Source organism: Bos grunniens, chromosome 17 (genome assembly GCF_055505025.1).
Source record: "Bos grunniens cultivar Pamir isolate PY7600 chromosome 17, Bosgru_T2T1.0, whole genome shotgun sequence".
NCBI lineage: Eukaryota > Metazoa > Chordata > Mammalia > Artiodactyla > Bovidae > Bos > Bos grunniens.
The window spans coordinates 68,379,969-68,400,596 of record NC_141181.1 but is presented as its reverse complement, the minus strand read 5'-3'; the positions used below and the strand labels follow the sequence as shown (position 1 = coordinate 68,400,596).

The following is a 20,628-nucleotide window of genomic DNA, read 5'->3' as shown; positions in this document are numbered from 1 at the left end:
TGATCCCTGGTTGGGGAACTAGATGCTACAACTAAAACTCAGAAGAGCCAAATAAATAAAAATATTTTTTTTAAATTACCTTACGAAGAAAAGAATGTGTAGAGTCCAGATTAACAGTGGCATGAATCATAGGCTAGGAACTACTGTAACCTTCATGTCTTTTTTGAATTGGCAGACTATGTTACTTTTTATTTCATGACATTAAAAGAGATGCCCTTTTGTCCTTACTTTAGATTACTGATTTTGGGCAGTCCAAGATTTTGGGGGAGACCTCTCTGATGAGAACCTTATGTGGTACCCCCACCTACCTGGCTCCGGAGGTTCTTAATTCCTTTGGAACTGCTGGATATAACCGTGCTGTGGACTGCTGGAGTTTAGGAGTTATTCTTTTCATTTGGTAAGAAAAAGTTTTTATCGCTTCAGACTGTGGTTGGTGGTATTAAGGTGAAATAAAAAATGTGTCCAGTTAGAGAGTTTGTGTTTAATTTAGGTCACTTTTTTTTTTGGACCATTGATTTAAAACAATACCTGATTTTTCATTATGCTGAAAAAAAATCGATATATCTGAATGCCACTGAGAATGCCACTTGATTTCTTTTCCTTTCTCTCTCTACCAATATGAAGCCTTAGTGGGTATCCACCTTTCTCTGAGCATAAGACTCAAGTGTCATTGAAGGATCAGATCACCAGTGGAAAATACAACTTCATTCCCGAAGTCTGGGCAGAGGTCTCAGAGAAGGGTATGGATACGAAAGAGTTCAGAATTTGTGGTTTGCTAAAATGTGTGTGTGCTGCGATGGGAGTTTATTTTCAAATTCTGTGATGTTTTCTCCTGTCAATCCTGTTCTTATTTTCTGTTAGTTTTTGCACCATTTTAGAGGCAAAGGAAGTTACTGGGAACTTGGGCTCCAGAGTCAGGCTGATGTAGGCTTGTGTCCTGGGGCTGCTACTTCTTAGCTTTGTGACCTTAGGCAAGTTACTTAACCTCTCTGGGTCTCCTTTTTGTTTATTTGTAAAAGAGGGCACTGCTACTGCTGCTAAGTCGCTTCAGTCGTGTCCAACTCTGTAACCCCATAGACGGCAGCCCACCAGGCTCCCCCGTCCCTGGGATTCTCCAGGCAAGAGTACTGGAGTGGGGTGCTATTGCCTTCTCCAAAAGAGGCCACAATAAACCTATTTTAAGGAGGTTTTGTGAGGGTTAAATGTAATATACTCACTGTGCCTGGTATCTATTTAAGTGTGCAAAATAATGGGTAACTTTTTAGTTACAAGGTCTCCTTTGAAGTAGTAAGCACAGCAAAAGCTAAATGTAACTTGTTATTCTGTGTTTTAGAATTTAAAAGGGTAACTTTGTAATTCTCAAAAGGAAAAGTAAAAACTAAAACTAAATGTCAAACAACGTAACACAGATGATTGTGCTAAGTGTCAGAACATCTGATAAATAATACTGTTGCAATATACAGTCAGCCTCCACTTGTTGCTGGCCAGTCCAGCTTTGTTTCTGCCAAGCCTGCGATTCCTAGGAGAGAGCTCTCCCTGGCTGAGGAACTCTCTCCATCACTCCGTGGGTCTCAGAGAGAGTTGGCTGAACATCCTGAGTGTTTTAGAACTGGGGGAAGTTCAGCTTTAATTAGTTTGAACTTGAGTCCAATAAGGGGAGCAGGAACAGAGAGTTAAGTTGTGATATCTGAGCAGGGAGCCATGGGGACCATCATGGCATTCCTGGTGTTCTAAAGTCTTTGGACAAATACTGAGAGTGGGGAGGCCTAGGGGGCCCTGCCTGCTCTGTCTGCTGACTCACTGTGACCTCAGCCCCTCTCTCTTCTTTCTGGATGTTGGCCTGTGATTCTGGCACACTCTCATTTTGTTGATTTAATGTTTTTATCCTTCTCACTGTGATTTGCCAAATTATCTTACTGCTTTAGCTCTGGATCTCGTCAAGAAGTTGTTGATAGTGGATCCAAAGGCGCGTTTTACGACAGAAGAGGCTTTAAGACACCCGTGGCTTCAGGTGTGTATGGGGTGGTGGCTGCCCGCCTGAAATACCCAGGCAGCCCTGAACTGTGTCCCCGAGATGGGGAAGAGGATGAAAACATACGTTTGCTTGGTTGGGTCTAATGCCATTTTTCAAGACTGAGCTTTAGGTGGGTGGAGGTGCATGTTTATGTCTGTGGGTGTGAGTGTGGTGTCTTGCACTTGTGTGCAGCCTTTACAGCTTGACCTCGATGAACAAGCTCTCCTTATGGCCTGTCCTGGTTCCTCTTGGCTTCTCCAAGTCTGCAGTTCAGTTGTGTTCCTTTGAGAGGTGGTTGTAGCTCCAATCCCTCCATCCCTTCTCTTCTCTCAAACCCCTTACCTCAGACAGATGGGATGAGCTGCGTTCTCGCCATCTTCAACCTTAGATCAGGGAAACGCGGGTGGGAGGAGGGGAGCAGCCTCCCGCTGGGAGAACCTGGCTATTTCTTAAGCTCAAGTGATCGGGTATAAGGGGGTCCTACTTCCTGTTCATGGTGAGCAAGCATGCTTTTAGCAGATTGTCACCTGCGCCTTTCAAGTCTGCATTACCTCTGTGTCCCTGCTAGGGGTTGTGGCTCCCATTAGATTATGTGTTGACTTCATTCAAGATACTAGAGTTGGAAATCCTTTGTGCCTCTGCTGGGCTAGTCTTTGGTTTTAGAATTCACTGCAGCCTTGGGCAGGCTCTCTGATGGATGCCAGGTCTGTGAAGTGGAGTTCCTTTCAGCACAGCCAGCCATACCCCTTTCTGTTAACTTGCAGTTGATCTCTGTTACTTGTGGGGTTGGATGGGGGACTTAACCAGGTTGCTTGAGCTGGAGGCTCAGATACTCTGAAAATTTCTAGTCCAGGAACTCCTGGGGCCATCCAGTCTCAGCACTGTGCTTTTGGGGCTCTGGGAAGACTGTCCTTATTCTTTCTGTCATCCAACCCTCAGCTCAGGCCAGCTCAGGTTGAGAACAAGAAATCCCTACAATAAAAAAAAAAAAAAAGTAGATGTATATGTTTGGGATGTTGCCCTGGAAACAGCAGTCCCCCTGACCCCCCGCCCCACCTCCCCCCCAGGGAAAAAAAAAAAAAAACTGTCAGATGATTTAGCACTTAATAGACCACACAGATTTGAAACTGCAGGACCCTGGAGAAAAGGAATTTGGAAACAAAGGGTGCCTTTGCATGTGGGGACTTAATTTTGATGAAAAAGAAAAACATTCCTCTTGGCTCTTTTCATATGCCTTAATAGGGAAACTCCTGGGGGCCAGATATGGAGGTGGAGGAGCTGTTAGTCTTGAAAAAAACTGAGCTTGCCAGTTAGGCCTGGGAACAGGATTTACATCCGCTCGAAATGTACAAACAAGTGTAGCCCATTTTTCTTTCACTTTTTGTCTCAAAAGAAAATTGTTGTTAACAGCCAAGGAAAAGGTGAAGTTCAGCCCTGCCACAGGGGTCTCACTTGAATACTCTTTTGTCCATGTTTTATTTTTCCAGCAAAAGTTGGAGTGAACATTCAATGATGACAAGGATGCCGACTGCTCACATAAATCACCTGTTAGTGACAGTTTAGGTTTTATTTTGGGAAATTCAACATTTTTGAAGAAACTAAATGGTTTTGTGGATCTGGCACTGGACTATTTGTCCAAAGAATATGAATCTTGTTATTCTTTCTTGTCATTAACAGTGTCCAGTTTAGGGATGCATGTAACTTTTTGAATTGTATGTGTGTGCACAGTCACTCCATTGTGTCGGACTGTTTGTGGCCCCATGGACTACAGCCTGCCAGACTCCTCTGTCCATGGAATTTCCCAGGCAAGAATACTGGAGCCGGTTGCGATTTCCTATTCCAAGGAAACTTCCGGACCCAGGGATTGAACCCAAGTCTCTTACGTCTCCCACACTGGCAGGCGGATTCTTGCATTGTGCAGATATATGCCCAGGAGTGGGAATGCTGGAGCATATAGCAACTATTTTTTAGTTTTCTGAGGAACCTGCATACTATTTTCCATAGTGGCTGCTCCAGTTTATATTCCCGCCAACAATGTGGGAGGGTTCCCTTTTCTGCACACCCTCTCCAGCATTTATTATTTATAGACTTTTTAATGATGGCCATTCTAACCTGTGAGGTGGTACTGCATTGTAGTTTTGATTTGCATTTCTCTAATAATTAGCCATATGGAGCATCTTTTGATGTGCCGGTTGGCCATCTGTATGTCTTCTTTGGAGAAAATATCTATTTATGTGTTTTGCTCATTTTTTGACTGAGTTTTTGTTGTTGTTGTTGTTGAGTTGTATGAGCTGTTCTTATGTTTTGGAAATTAAGCCCTTGTCGCATCATTTGCAAATATTTTCTCCCAATTCATAGGTTGTCCTTCAGTTCTGTTCATGGTTTCCTTTGATGTACGGAAGCTTGTAAGTTTGATAAGGTCACATTCATTTATTTTTGCTTTAATTTCTATTGCTTTGGAAGACTGATCTAAGGAAACATCAGTACGATTTATGTCAGAGAATGTTTTGCCTCTGTTCTCCTCTAGGAGTTGTATGGTGTCATGTCTTATATTTAAGCTAAGAACCTCATTTTAACTTAATTATCTGTGCAAAGGCCCTGTCTCCAAGTAGTCACAATACTGGGGGTTGAGCTTCAATATGTAAGTGGGGAAAGGGGGAGGGGATACAATTCAGCCATAACAGTCACAATTCAGTTGCCATAACGACGAACGAATAACATTTTCAACATTGAGCCCCTCTGATACAGAGGCCCCTGTGCTTATTATGGTGCCTGGCACCCAAGGGTCCTCGTAACTGTTCACTGGGTGGAAGAGGGAGGTGGGTGAGGTGGGTGAGTTGGGTGGGCAGGAAGGCACAGAGGGCATGCCTGGTGGAGGCGAGCAGGTGTAGGAGGAAATAAGGGCTGGACCTTTGAGGGTGGCCTTGCCTGAGAAGTGAGATCCTAGAGGAGAGTGTGGATGAACTTGGTGCTTGGACAATGGGGAGGTACACTGAGTAGCTCAATAAACAGAGTGATAGAAGCAGGTGATTCTAGCTGCTAAATGTAGAGGATGAGATGGTTGGATGGCATCACCGACTCAATGGACATGAGTTTGAGTGAACTCCAGGAGTTGGTGATGGACAGGGAGGCCTGGCCTGCTGCAGTCCGTGGGGTCGCAAAAGTTGGACACGACTGAGCAACTGAACTGAACTGACATGTAGAACAGGTAAACTGACCGTTGTGCACTAAGTTTTCTGCAGTCGAATTGCTGAATGTTGAAGGCCTTCCCTCCTTGGTTCTTCATCGCCCCCATCCCCCATGGTGCACTGTGTATGCCAATACACAGTGGGAGGAGTGGGGGCGGGCTGGGATGGGAAGGTACACGGGGATTTGGAAACGAGCTGCTCTGGGACTCCATTCTAAACGTGCTACTTGCAATGGCTGAGCTCAGCTTTCGGCTGGCCCCAAAGTCCACATTCCTAATCATGTGGCATCTTACCTTTCTGAAGGGGGAAGCTACACCAGGCCACCTCTCCTGGCTGGCAAATCCTTAAGCCCTGCAGAAGTGAACATCTTGGGAGGTGGGCAGGGGTGTCTACGTGCCCTGCCCCACCCCTTCATTTCCATCTCTAGCAGCAGGAAGCACCTGTTCACTTTTTCTTCTCATTAACTCTGGGGTACTGTGTGCTTGCCATCCTTCTTACAACTCGTACAGTGCTTGCTTGCTGAATTTTCTAGGGTGCAGGGTTGCTTTGTTAGGGTGGCCCTGGTAACATGCTTCATTGTTGGCAGTGGGAGGGGGCACTTATTGGAAAGATGTGTGGAGCAGCATGGAGCCAACCCCAGTATCTGGCTTCCTGATTGCCATTTCTCAGGATCTGGGACGCTTGTTCTGAAAGTATTTGACCACTGGGGTCTGTGGTTCTCTCTGACCCACCTGGAGCGCTTAGGGTGTATGGATTTGGTTGAGCCCATGTTGACTGGGTGTTGACTGCTGATTAGACTGTTCTGTTTTCTCCCCTGCACCCCTATCTTAGCCCACTTCTCTGTTTCTGAGAGCATCCTGGCCCTGCCTTTTAGGAGCTTTCTTTCCCGCATTCACAGCCTATTTAGGTTTTCCATTTCTTCACAGGATGAGGACATGAAGAGAAAATTTAACAACTTGCTTTCTGAAGAAGATAAGTTGATGGCTGTGACCCAGGTCCCTGCCCAGGTATTCTGGATGATGGTCATTAAATGTAGGCTAAGTTTAAGGAGCCCATGAGTGGAGGAGGAAGAGCTTGAATAGTCTTTTCAGCTCCAATTGCTTAACATTTTTTTGTAAGGAGTAATGTCGTAGATACTTTGTTTCAGCTTGATCTGCTCTGATACATTTAGAAGATTTAATAATGAAGAATATGTTTTATGAATTAGAGAAGCACAGGTGAGGGTCATTATTCAAAAGTCTCCTGTAAGGCAAGATTGTGTGCGTGCTCAGTTGCTAAGTCTCGTCTGACTCTTTGTGACCCTATGAACTGTAGCCCACCAGACTCCTCTGCCCATGGGATATTTTCAGCAAGAATACTGGAGTGGGTTGCCATTTCCTCCTCCAGTTGATCGTCCTGACCCAGGGATCCAACCAGTGTTTCCTGTATTGCTGGTGGATTCTTTACCACTGAGCCACATTGGAAGACTGTATTAGAGGCTCAGATTTAAATTTGTTGAAAATTTAAAAATTTGGGGGAGTGATTGATAACTTATTGACTATAGTCTTATTCCTCTGAAGTTCTTTGTATATATGTTAATATCTGTTCATTTCTGTCCAGCCTTCTTTCGGTAACATTCATTTTCCTGTCGGTCCCTCACAATTCTGTAAATGGGAAAACACACGAAAAGGTCAGGAGAAGACAACCAAGAGGAGGCTGGTTATGCTGCTTGTTTCCTTGTTTTCTTTTTTTCACTGCACCACATGGCATATAGGATCTTAGTTCTCCAACCAGGGATTGAACCTGTGCCCTCTGCAGTGGAAGCACGGATGCTTAACCACTGGACCAGCAGGGGAAGTCCCTGCAGCTTACTTTCAATATGCATCGTTGAGTTGTTGGAGGCCCCAAGGGAGAGAGATGTCAGTCCAATAAACGTGTGTGAGTTGGGGAGGGGTGTGGTAGGGGTTCAGAGCCAATGAGGACAATCAGTATTCTTGGTCCTAGAAGGTTCACATGAAGTTCTCCAAGATTACTGGAAGCATATTGGGAAACTGATAATTGTGACAAAGCCAGAGGTTTTCTTTGAACATCTCTCCCCTTTCCTTTACTTGCAGCCTTCCACAAGTCGAAAGCGGCTTCTTGAAGGGGAAGCAGAGAGTGCCGACCCCACGAAGCGCCTGGCTGTGTGCGCGGCTGTCTCGTGAACACTGGTGGACCACGAAAGAAGCGTACCTTCTTGAACCCCTCTGCTGCCATTTTCTTTAAATATGTTTTGTATAGTTTGTATTTCATTATGGGACGGCTGCTTTTCCACAACCATTGACACACAATTCAAAATGTGATGGAACCTGGGCTTTGTGCTTCTGCGTGTTGATCAGCTCTTAGCTACATGCCTTTAGTGTGTATCTGATACGTGTACTTCTGGTGCTTCTACTTTGGCTGTAACTAGACATGTTTCTGAGGATACGTCCCTGGGTGAGCTGCGTACAAATTCTAAAGACCCCTTAGAAAGGTGCAGGGGGAGGGGCACAGCAAGTCAGGGTGGGGTTTGTTGAAAGTGGCTGGTTGCCAGTCTTTACCAGACAGTTGGTACTTTGGTGCACATACCATGGCCCACTTTTGTGTTTTTTATTTTAATTTTTTAAATTCAATTTTTATTTTTTTGGCTGCACAGCTTTCAGGATCTTAGTTCCCCAAACAGGGATCAAACCTGTGCCCCCTGCAGTTGAATCATGACGTCCTAACCTCTGGACCACCAGGGAATTCCCCCATGGTTAGAGTCCCATTCTTACCCTCATGGTCCCTAAAACCACAGACCCAGATAAGTTGTGAAAATCAAAAACTTCCTGATTATAGGAAAAAGACCAGAAACATTGACTGTTTGAAATGTAAATAAGGCATGTGGACTTGTCATGTTGACCCAATGATGACCAAGAAGACCCTATGTAAAGTGCCTGCCTTGGTTGGTCTTGTCTAGTGATTCAGTGTGCTAGGTCCTCTGATTACCATCATGTTATAAGTGGGGAACCCAGACTGAAGAAGTGAGGTGACTTACTCAATGTCACACAGCTAGGAAGTGGCAGAGCTGGGACCCAGCCCAGGGCTTCCTGACTCAAATTCATGTTCCCTATCTCCTCTGTCCCTTATTTGATGAGACTCAGGGATGTAGACTCACAGACAAAACTCATGTGAGACTGATGTCTAAATCTTGAATACTGGTATGTTCAATCATGATGGATGGATACAACCCCATAATCTGTGGAAGTTGGGACATCTTGGGGACAAGGAACAGAGGCCCATTCAAATTACTTCACGGAAAAGATTTGTTTTTCCCTTACAGAGGGCTGGGCCTGGGAGGCCATCAGGAGCCCGGGCAGTTCTAATGGCTGCCTCCTCTTGTCTCCTTCCGATGCACTGAATTTGCTTCTCTGGTCACTTTGGCTGACTGATGCTAGGCCACATTGTAGCCTGCTGACCATGCCATAAGTTGAGTGCCTTGGTTTGGATGCTACTGCTGAGCCAGCCAGGGGAGGGTCAGGGGCACACAGCTGTTGCCCCAGGCAGTGAGGGTGGTGGTTGGCAATGGAAATTAAAAGGGTGTGTAGGCATTCTGAGGCTTGGCTGGCCTGTTGCTGAGGGCTAGATGGGGATTTAGGTGGTTTGCATATTTAAAGGAATGAGGCAGAGATTGCCAAGTTAGATGGGTTTCAGCTCATTTGAATACTTAATGTGAAGGCTGTGGTTTCTTAGGGCATCTTTCCCTCTGGGGAAAGTCAACCAGCCCTTTTCTATTTTCAGTGCACTCTCTGATTACACCTACCATGGGTAATGGCCTCCAAAGATGTTCTTATCCTAATCCCCAGAATTTATGAATATGTTCCTTTTTCATGGCAAAAGAGATTTTGCAGGTGTGATTAAGTGAAGGATCTTGAGATGGGAAGGTTATCCTGTTTTATCAAAGTGGGCCTATGTCATCACAGTGTTCCTTTTAAGAGGGACACAGGGGGAGTCAAGGGTCAGAAGAGAGGGAGTGGTATTCTTTGAAAACAGAGGAAGAGGCCACAAGCCATGGACTACAGGCAGTCGCTAGCAGCTGACCAAAAGCAAAGAAGTGGATTCTCTCCTCACAGCCCCCCTGAAGGAACCACTGCTTTTGCTTTACACCTTGACTTTAGTCACATGAAACTGATTTTAGACTTCTGACCTCCAGACTTAACAGAATAAATGTGTATTGTTTTAAGCCACCCAGATTGTGGTAATTTGTTACAGCAGCCAGAGGAAACATATACTCATTAATGAGACATCAACTGCTGATCTGGGGATACCAAGCATCCACTTCCACTTCTTAACCTCATACTCCACTTTTCTTTAGGGGGGAATTCTTTTCCCCTATCCCATGAGTTCATAGCGGGAGGGCGAGAAGGTACCTAAGAAGCCAAAGGGGTGCCTAGAGGCCTCTCCCCTGGTAGAGCTCCTCCCACTGACTACCCAGCTGGAGGTGGGCACAGGACTAAAACATTAGGAAATGGAGCTAGGATGGCAACATTAGTAGGAGCAATTAGAAGGGGTAGGGGGGGTCCCTTTTTCCACCTGCCCCACCCACCTGTGTCCTGGCAGGGCTGACCCCACTCCCTTCCTAGAGGGGCTCCATATGATCCATTCTGGCCAGTCTTGCTGTGATAGGCTCAGGCAGATGCATGTGACCCAAAGGGGCCCTAAAGAAAGAAAACCCAAGCTTTTGGCCTGGAACTACTGGGAAACAGTTCCTGCTGTGAATATGTAAAGTCACATTCATAAATTATGGGAAGTTAGGACAAGAACACCTTTGGAGGCCATTATTCACCCTACCATGGTAGAGGTGTGAGCTGGGAGGTGCCTGGGACACTGGGGAGAACTGCATGAGAATGAAGTCATCACAGACAGAAGCAGAGCTGAGATGTGGAATGACTGAGCTTATTGTTTGAGTACCTGGATCCAACTATCCCTTCAGTGAGGTACCAACAAGGACTTTGATTTGTTCCCTTAGTTGATTTACTTCAGGTTGAGTTTTTTTAAATTAAAAAACAAATTAATTTTTTTCATTGTTTGGTCACTTGTGTCTGGAAGAGGCCAGACTAATAAATCCAACCATTTGCAAACTCTAAGAGACCCTTGGACACTCTTCTTTTTAAGTAGGGAAAACTAAACAACTGCTGTTGTTTTTGTGCCAACTTCAGGGTTTTGGGAGAGGTTTGGGGCAAAGGATGGAAAGTGAAGATGTGGGAACTAAGAGTCCCTCCAGCCTCAAGGTTGAGAGAACCCCCTCCCAGCTAATTATACCACAGGGTTTGGGAGCAGAGCCCCCTTCATTAAACTTTTAGGAGTCTTGGAAGGACAGGGCTGGAATTATACCACTGAAACTTGGAGAGCTTGCTCTGTGCCAGGCATGGTGCTCAGACACACGTGTGCTTTCTCAGAAAGCTCACTTCAGCCCTGTGAGGCGTTACTGCCCCTCCTCGCTTTACGGGTTTAGAGATTTCCCAGTTGGCAAGAAGTGGAGGCAAGACTTGAACGGAAATTTCCCTTTTCAAGAGACCTTGGTTTTTGATCATAAAATTACTTAAGAGGTTTTTGTCACCAGTTTACCACTTGATAAAAGTACTAGGCGCGGTATTGATATTTTATCTGGATTTCTTCAAGTCCTCTGACTTGCCTTAGTTGTTAAACCTTCCCCATTAAGGAAAAACAGGCTTCTGGAGACCTGACCTTAATCAGGTAAAGGTTAGTGGAGATGCGGGACTCGAACTCAAGTTTCTCCGTTGAGTGTGGCTTTTCCAGAGGCACAGACATCCAATTGTGCCGCTTAAGTTCACGCACGTGCTCACAGACCACCGCGATGGGGATCTCGATCACCTTAGCGGTGTCCTTCACCTCACACTTCTTGGGGGTAATTCCCTCTTGGGGTACACCACCGCTTCAAGTCCAAGCAGGTGAAGCTTTTAAAAGGGGTAATGCTACGAGGGGCCTGGTCTGGCGTCGTCCGCAGTGCGGCAGGCGGCTGCGCCCAGCCCAGAACAGCGAGTGCTTGGGCCTGGCCGGACGGGTGCGGAGGGGGTGGGCGCGAAGCTGGGAAGAGCGGGGCCGGGACCGGAGGGCGTCAGGCTTCGGGGGGCGGGGGCGCGGCGAGTGCGCGCGTGCGCGGTCGGGGGCACGCGCGGAGGCGCGCGGGGAGCGTGCGCGGCGCGTGCGCGGCGGGGGGGTAGTGTGAGACGCCGCGGCGACGCGCGGCACGGCGGGAACATGGCGCGCGGGGCCGGCGCGCGCGCCTAGCTGGCGGGACCGTTAGCTCGAGGCAGACGCGGCCCGTGCCCCGCGGGGATGGAGCAGTCACCGCCGCCCGCGCCTGAGCCCACCCCGGGGTCGACCCCAGCACGGAGTCGTAGACGACGGGAGCCCGAGTCGCCGCCGGCGCCGGCTCCGGTGAGTGCTTGAGGGGCGCGGGCCGGGAGACTTTCTTTGTGAAACTCCGTCGGTGCGAGCCGGGCCGGGCCTCTGAGGCTGACGAGCGCCCGCGAGGCGGAACCCGCCCGGCCGTCCGGGTTCGAGCCCTGCCTCGCGTCGCTCGGCGTCGGGACCGGGTCTGTCGCCTGCCCACCTCAGTTTCTGCGGGGGTGTTTGTGTGTGCGCGCCAGCGGGGAGGGGAGCGGTATACAGTCAGCGCCTAATGCGCGCGGTGCTACTCCTTGCCTCCGGCCCCTCGAGGCGGCGACTGCCCGCGGCCCGGGCCCACGGGAGAGGGAGACCGCAGCCTCTGGGAGACAGGTGTCGGTGCAGCTCCGGGATGCTCAGGTGCAGACAGCCCCAGGTGAATCTGAGGGAGTGAGCTGGCCGTCCTCGGAAGGAAGCAAGTCTGTCAGAGTGTCAGCACAGAGGGTATTTTGGAATGCTTTACATTAATCTCAACTGGTGGTGTGGTTGGGGTATTTATCCGTTTGAGTGCCGGAAGCTGAGTGAAATGGACTGAAACCGAGTGAAATGGAGGTGTGGCTCCTACTGGGTGGGATGGGATGCCCCCGAGCACCCTGCCCCCAGACAGCCAGGGTTTGGGAATAAACTGGAGCGCTTGATGAAAACACGGGCGTCACGACTCACCCCAGGCCTGGGCTCTCCAAGGCAGAGAAGCACATTTGAATTTTTAACAAACTCTTAAGTTACTATGTTCAGAGCTCACCATGGCATCCTGGTATCACTCGCGGTGCTTGGCTCATGGTAGATGGTCAGTAAATATTTGCAGGAAGACTGACTTAGGGAGCTTCCAAAATAGGAGTTCTTGAGGTATTTTCAGGAGCTTTTTGATGTTAAGATCTCTGTCAGATACACTGTATGTGATTTTCCTCAGGTCCCAACTTAACTTTTATGACTGTTTATAAATTCCTTGTTTTCAGTATATTTTAGGCAAAACCAGGGTATATACATTGCTTAGTATAAGCCATCAACTGTGTATACCCTAGCTAGATTGAAATTAATTTCAGAAACTGAATTCTGAATAAAAAAATGCATATTTTTTTTCTCTTCATCACTTGGGAACGCTAGGCTTACAGGATTTTGTTCTTTTGAGGCAGGTAAATATTTACATTTTCATCAAAGCAAATCTGAATTACTGTTTATTCAGAAAGTTGGCAATTTGCTTAAACCTCTGAGTATTTGTTAATCTTTATGTGATATTTTGAAATTGAGATTTATGTTTAGTTCAGAATCAATGCTGAGTAGAATTGTTTGAAAGTTATTTGATATTTCAGGGGCTGTTTTTTTCATGTGTTTTGAATTTCAGTAGTTGATTTAATTTTAGTAGTTCTTGATGGATGAAATATGAATGTATAGGAAGATAAAATTTTAGGAATTGAGATTGCATCTGAAGAAGAAAAATTGAAAATTAGGTGCTCTTTTTCTCCCACTGTTTCATTTTTGTAGTTCATGCAATGTCTTTTAAGGAATCCCTTCTTTTGCGATATAATTGACATATAATATTAGTTACAGGTGTACAATATAATGGCTTGATTAGTTACATGTGTATAACATGATTTGAAATTTATATATTGCAAAGTGATCACAATAAGTTATATCGTTAAAATTTTTTTCTTGTGATAAGAGGTTTCAAGATCTGCTCTTTTAACAACTGTCAATTATGCAATACAGTGTTATTAACTACAGTCACTGTGCTGTGCATTATGTTCCCATGACTTTTTTTTTTAAGTGTCTTAAAAAAACAACCCAGCTTTTTTGAGAAAGAATTATCTTACAATACATAGTCTTTTGTGACTGGTTTCTTTCCCTTAGCACAGTGTTTTTGAGGTTTATCCATGTTGCATATGTATCATTTATTTATTGCTGAGTAATATTGAACAGATATACCACATTTTATGTTTTGATGCATTGATAGATGTGTCCCCCCCCCCCCCCCCCACACACATTTTGGTTATAATAAATAATACTGCTATGAACATTTGTATGCAAGTTTCAGTGTGGATGTAGTGTTTTGATTTTTCTTGGGCATACCCCATTTGCTGGATTATATGATAACTCTGTATTAATGTTTTGAAGAGTTGAAAATCTGTTTCCTAAGGCATTGCATCCTTTTGCGTTCCCATCAGCAGTGTATGAGAGTTTTACGTTCTTGCCAGTACTTGTTACGATTTGTCTTTTTAACTTAGCCTTCTTAGTCGGTGTTAAGTGGTATCTCATTGCGATTTTGATTTGCATTTCCTTGATGACTTGATGACTAATGATATTGGGTGTATGTGTCTGTGTGTGCACGTGTGCGTGAACTTACTGCCCATTTGTATGTATTTGGAGAAATGTCTGTTCAAATCCTTTGTCCATTTCAGGTGTCCAGTTTTTCATTGGGTTATTTGTCTTTTTATTATTGAATTGCAGGAGTTTTAAAAACTCCTGTTTGTCTTTTTATTATTGAGTTGTAGGAGTTTAAAAATTTTTGGTTACTAAGTCACATATATGATTTGCAAATGTTTTCTCCCATTCTGTAGGTTGTGTTTTCAGTTTTTTGACAACGTCCTTTTTTGCAAAGTTTTGTGATGAAGTCCAAATTATCTGTTTCTGCTTTTGTTGCTCATGCTTTTGTTGCTATATCTAAGAATTCATTGCCAAATTCAAGGAAACCCTATGCTTTCTTCTAAGAGTTTTATGTTTTTAGTCCTTATATTTAGGTTGTCAATCAATTCTAAATTGATTTTTGTGTATGGTGTAAAGCAGTGGCCCAAATTCATTCTTTTGCATATGGTGATCCAGTTGTCTCAGCACTATGTATTGAAAAGACTCTTCTTGTTCCATTGAATGTTCTTTGTGCCCTTATTGAAAATCAGCTGACTATATGTTGGGTTTTATTTCTCGATTCTCAATTTTATTCTGTTGTCTATCCTTCTGCCAGTACTATACTATTTGGTTACAGTAGATTTGTATTGATAATAAGCTTGTAATAGGTTTTGAAAGTAAGTGTAAGTCTTGTAACTTCATTCTTTTTCAAGACTTTTTTGACTTTTCTGGGTCCCTTGCATATGGATTTTAGGATCAGCTTGTCAATTTCTGCCCAAGAGTGGTTGGAATTTTTATAGATTGTGTTTAATCTGTTCTTTCAATAATGTTTTGTAGTTTTCAGGCCTAGGTCTTAAACTTCTTCCAAAAATTTATTCCTTAGTGTTTATTTTGTTGTAGTAGTTGCTGTTGTACCTGGAACTGTTATCAACATTTCATTTCACATCATCGTTCATCACTAGTTCATTGCTAGTGTATAGTAGAAATACAGTTGAGTTTTGGATATATCTTTTTAAATATTTATTTTTAATTGGAGGAAAATTGTTTTACAATGTTGTGTTAGTTTCTGCTGTACAACAACATGAGTCAGCTGTTTCTGCTGTACAGCACTGTGAATTAGCTGTGAGCACACATATGTCCCCTCCCTTTTGAGCCTTTCTCTCACCCCCCTTAGATGTTATCTTTCAACCTCATCATTTAGTGGTAGTCTCTTCAAGTTTTCTGTTTCAGATCTTTCCTCAAAAATGGTAAGGAAAAAAGGTCTTTGAAAGCTCAAGTATGGATGCAGATGTAGGTTCATATCTCCAGATTTTGCCTCTGCTACTTACTAGTTGAGTTTTTGACAAATCGTAACTGTTACTACATCTCAGTGTTCTCATATACATAATGGGACAGTGATATCCACCTCAAAGAATTACTAAATAAGAGAGAATGTAGGTACATATTTAGAACAATGCCTTGTGTGTGGTAGGGATTTGGTACTTGTTGTTTATCTTCTTTTGCTAATTAACAATTTAAAAGCAAGCCCCAAAGCAAACAAAACTGCCAAACCAAAAAAAAAAAAACAAACCCCTCTTTTCCCCCAAAATAAACAAACACAACCCCCCACAAATAAACAAGCCTAAAACACAGACAAGACAAAAAAAAACCAAAAAACAAAAAACGAAACAACCAAACCACAAAAACCCACAAAGGAAAAACCACAGACAAAAACCTCAAACCTCTTCCTGTCCCCATCACTTTTCTGTGACCCAAGAAGTCCCTGTGAGTGCTTGAGGAACAGTGAAGGACAAAGTCTCCCACACCACACAGTTGTATTACAGAAGGCTGCTAAATCTAGGCTGTGTGTATGATACTTGATAGTGTATTTGTATGTATTATTAAAAATAAAAGTGTAACTGAAAGCTGTTTTTATTCCACAGTTCTTATTAATGTGCTGTTCTTTTACTACTTATTTTTCCTAAAATCAGAAGCAGTGCTTTTTCATTAAGTTTGATAGTTACAATTCTTACTTCTTTAGAGTCGTTGCTAATTTAGAAAAACTCTTTTAGAGACAGAGAACCTGATGTTTAAACTTAAATTTAATAGTACTTTTATTTTGAGGTTTCTTTAGTAGCTAGAGTAGATTGCTGTTTTCTGTAGGAGGAAATCAGAAATAACAATATTAAGGCAGATATGGTGCTTGGAACAAATCATGTTCACTGAATGTGTATTCACTATGAACCAAAGAAAATAATTGTTTATATTGTAAGTATTATTTAAACAAAAGCTTATCTTCAAGATCACAATTAAATTTATAGCCCCCACATCCTCAGACTGATAACTCATAGATAGTTCTATAAAAAATTTAATCATAGTGTCTTTATTAAAAAAAACAACTTTAGACTTTCCTAGGGGTCAGTGGCTGAGTCCACACGTCCACTGCAGGGGACACAGGTTCAACCCCTGGTCAGGGAAGATCCTGAATGTGGTGTGGTAAATTAAACCCTTTTATTATTACAAAAACTGTGTGTTTGCATTGTATGAAATTAGAAAATATAAGACAAGCAGAAATACCGCCCTCATAATGTTGCCAATATAGTGATTACTATTAATACTTTAATGCATAACTTTCTGGAACTTTTTCTGTACATTTGTTTTTTTTTTTTGACCGCGTGACTTATGGGATATTGAAATCAGAGACTAGTCCGTTTTATTGGAAATCAAAGTAGTACTGGGAGACTGGAGCTTCCCTAGTGGCTCAGATGGTAAAGAATCTGCCCGCAATGTGGGAGACCTGAGTTCAATCCTTGTGTTAGGAAGATCCCTTGGAGGAGGGCATGGCAACTCACTCCAGTATTCTTGCCTGGAGAATCCCCATGGATAGAAGAGCCTGGTGGGCTACAGTCCACAGGGTTGCAAAGAGTCGGACACCACTGAGCGACTGAGCACGCACATGCACACGCACACGGAGATTGAGAAAGCAGTAAGAGTAACTAGAGAGTAGAACGAACACACACACACACACACTCATACCCACACCACCCCCCAACACACACCCCCCCCCCGGTAAGAGTAACTAGAGAGTAGAACGAACACACACACACACACTCACACCCACACCCCCCCCCCCCCAACACACACACCCTCCAGTAAGAGTAACTAGAGAGTAGAACCGTAAAAGTGGGGAGGCAGGTGGTCTTTAAGGGCTCTAATTGCCCTTACTGCGACCACTACCAAAAACCGGTTAACTTGCAGTATTCTGAAATGTGAGTTGTTGAGATTCTGGTTGACAATTAACGATTCATAATGGGGATGTGGTACTGTGTTGTGGGTAAAGAACAGATTGCTAAGAAATAGCAGGTGGTCTCCATAACGCAGGAAACCTGACTCTGTGTTGTGGTTTTGCAAGAGTAAAAAAAAGTTTAGCTGTGACTGTTACATATGGGAAGGAATCTTACTGTATACAGTTTCCCTTTTTGTGATTATATATATGACATTTCCATGCTATGACTGCATAAGTTTGCCATAGTGGAAGTTAAAAAATTGCCATAGTAGTGTTTCTATTAATGTGGACTTAATTTCAGAAAATGATAGGAAATTTTTAAAATCAGTATTCTTTTCACTTGCAGAAATGCATAAAAAATGTCACTTTGATGAAGTTGGAACTTCCTAAGATGATTATTTCCCTCTGTCATCATAAAAGGAAAATCATAAAACTTGATGCTTATATTTTGCAAAATCATGCATTGGTGTCCATTTTTAGATAATAGACACACAAAAAAATAGTTTTTGAAGATGAGAAGAAGAAAATAAGAATAGGCAGAAGAAAAGACATATTGGAAAAGAATCAACCAAATAAACAGAAAGTAGAAGCAAGCAGAGATGAGAGAAGAGAGTAATTATTAGATTTAAAGGACAATATTCTAAAAATTGTGAAAGTCGCTCAGTTGTGTCCAACTCTTTGCAACCCCATGGATATACAGTCCATGGAATTCTCCAGGCCAGAATACTGGAGTGGGGTAGCTGTTCCCTTCTCCAAGGGACGTTCCCACCCAGGGATCAAACCCAGGTTTCCCACATTGCAGGGCAGTTCTTTACCAGCTAAGCCACCAGGGAAGCCCAAGAGTACTGGAGTGGGTAGCCTATCCCTTCTCCAGTGAATCTTTCCGACCCAGGAATCGAACTAGGATCTCCTGCATTGCAGGCAGATTCTTTACCAGCTGAGCTAAAAGAAAAAAAAAAAAAATGATATCCCTGGTGGCTTAGTTGGTAAAGAGTCTGCCTGCAATGTGGGAGACCTGTGTTCAATCCCTGGGTCGGGAAGATCCCCTGGAGAGGGAAATGGCAACCCATTCTTGTATTCTTGCCTGAAGAATTCCATGGATAGAGGAGCCTGGTGGGCTACAGTCCATGAGGTCACAAAGAGTTGGACATGACTGAGTGACTAACTTTCACTTTTCATTCCAAAAATTACTGGAATCTCTGTTTGAGGCTTGCAGGACTTTAGTTCCCAGACCAGGGATTGAACCCATGCCACCTGCAGTGGAGATGGAATCCTGACCACTGGATTGCCAGGGAATTCCCAAGACAGTCTTGAAAAAGAACAAATTTAGAGGTCTCACTCTTCCCAGTTTCAAAATCTGTAAAGTGAGAGTAATCAAGACAGTGTGTTACTAGCATAAGAATAACATAAGTCTATGGAATTGAGAGTCTGGAAGTAAGTCCTCACATGTATGGTCAACTGATTCTCAACAGTAATGTGAAGACCATTCAAAGTGGGCAGAATAGTCTTTTCAGTGAAAGTTGCTGGACAGCAGACAACTGGATATCCACATAAAAAAAGGTTGAATTTGGACCCCTATCTTACACCATACACAAAAATTAACTCAAAATCTATTGAGGACCTAAATGTAAGAGCAAAAACAATGAAATTCTAAAAAAAGCATGGGTCTATAAGTGACAACATTTTAAATGCAAGCATGTTAACCTTTACATATTTATGAGATTATTATGCCAAGTTATAGAGCAGAAGAAGCCATCAACTTTGTAAGACTTACCCTGTGACCTTCGTCTTCTAAGAGCTTGCTGCTGCTGCTAAGTCACTTCAGTCGTGTACGACTCTGTGACCCAAGAGACGGCAGCCCACCAGGCTCCTCTGTCACTGGGATTCTCCAGGCAAGAATACTGGAGTGGGTTGCCATTGCCTTCTGCTCTAAGAGCTTAGTTTCCTGAAATTTTGTTAGTATAGTTTGATACTGAAGAGTATATATTTAATAAGGCTAAGCACTTAGGTTGAAACAGTACTTTTTATTTTGGAGTGAATTTGTTGTTGCTAAGTTGTGCCCAACTCTTTGTGACCCCATGGACTGCAGCTTGTATATCCCAGAGTTTGCTCAAATTCATGTCCATTGAGTAGGTGATGCTGTCCAACCATCTCATCCTCTGTTGGCTCCTTCTCCTCCTGCCTTCAATCTTTCCCAGCATAAGGGTCTTTTCCAATGAGTTGGCTCTTTGCCTTATGTGGCCAAAGTCTTGGAGCTTCTATATCAGTCCTTCTAATGAGTATTCAGTGTTGATTTCCTTTAGGATTGACTGGTTTGATTTGGTCATTCTCATTTCCCTCTCAGAAATTTTCGTGTTACTAATATGATTTTGGAATTCAGGCACCTTTATTGGACATTTGACCTTGTGTATAGTTTCTTGTCCTTGGGAAAAATGTTTTATGGGGATTGCACAATTGGCTGAGAGAGTACTAAAAACAGTCACAAATGCTTTTGTTCTGTATGTGATATTTTTGTGTAGAGTGCTGTCTTAAATCTTTTAGATTATGCAGAAATGGGATTTTTGAAAGTTTCCCCATTGTCAAATAATACTCTTGTTAAATTACTTTCTAATCTCTATGAGGATTTATGAGAACTATTTATAAAAATTGTTCTGGAAATTGGTCATAAATTCAAGATATATTTTATAAAAAGTAAAATTTTCATTAGGTGTATTTGGAAGAATCATGTAAATTATAAAATACTGTATGTTGGCAGTGTTCTTGCCATAAAGTATAGGGTCTGTTGATTTCAGATTTTAATCACTAATCTTTAATCACTAATCACTAACATTTTGTGTTTACTGTGTTTTACGTACTGTTCTAAGTCCTTTACATAAGTTAACTCATTTAATTCTCACAACTATCTTTCTTAGGAGATAGTTGTTACCCCTTATTACACAAAAGAAAACTGAGGTACGGCAAGGTTACTATGTAGTATCCTGCTCAAGGTCCACATTTAGGAAGCTGAGTTGCCCTGGATTCTAAGTTAGTAGTTAGGCTCTGGAGTTTATTTTCTTAACCATTGCACTGGACTGTCTTTGATTTGAATGATCATTAAGCAAATAATAATCCATTGTAACTTTTGCTATGGGATATTAGACTTACTGCTGGACAGTAACATAGGAATGCCCCTGGATATTTTGTAAACATCTAGTTTTTGGGATTTAAGGTTATGTTGACACAGTATTCTGAAATTTGAGTCTTTATAATGATAGAGCAAAAGGATGAGTACTTGAAACTGAGTTTATTCTTTCATTTTATTATCTCACAACTTTATTAATCAAAATATAAACTTAACTGCAGGGTGAGCAGTTTATTTTTAAGTATTTAAAGTT

The 20,628-nt window shown here is 43.2% G+C and overlaps 2 protein-coding genes across 10 annotated transcripts in view; both read left to right on the top strand.

The window, feature by feature from the left end:
- Nucleotides 1-10,325, top strand: part of CHEK2 (checkpoint kinase 2) — a 38,601-nt gene extending 28,276 nt beyond the window's left edge. For 7 of the 9 annotated variants that reach the window (XM_086348500.1, XM_086348497.1, XM_086348504.1 and 4 more), the window contains 5 exons: nucleotides 234-397; nucleotides 625-740; nucleotides 1,926-2,011; nucleotides 6,129-6,209; nucleotides 7,296-10,325. In XM_086348500.1, coding sequence (XP_086204626.1) covers nucleotides 234-397; nucleotides 625-740; nucleotides 1,926-2,011; nucleotides 6,129-6,209; nucleotides 7,296-7,385 — 537 coding nt within the window. In that variant the 3' untranslated portion in view covers nucleotides 7,386-10,325. The remainder of the gene's footprint in view (nucleotides 1-233; nucleotides 398-624; nucleotides 741-1,925; nucleotides 2,012-6,128; nucleotides 6,210-7,295) is intronic. The other 2 variants (XM_086348502.1, XM_086348499.1) reach the window with 1 other exon arrangement.
- Nucleotides 10,326-11,405: 1,080 nt separating this feature from the next.
- Nucleotides 11,406-20,628, top strand: part of LOC147355709 (tetratricopeptide repeat protein 28-like) — a 43,125-nt gene continuing 33,902 nt past the window's right edge. The window contains exon 1 of the mRNA XM_086348522.1: nucleotides 11,406-11,640. Within this exon, the coding sequence (XP_086204648.1) occupies nucleotides 11,539-11,640 (102 nt within the window). The 5' untranslated portion in view covers nucleotides 11,406-11,538. The remainder of the gene's footprint in view (nucleotides 11,641-20,628) is intronic.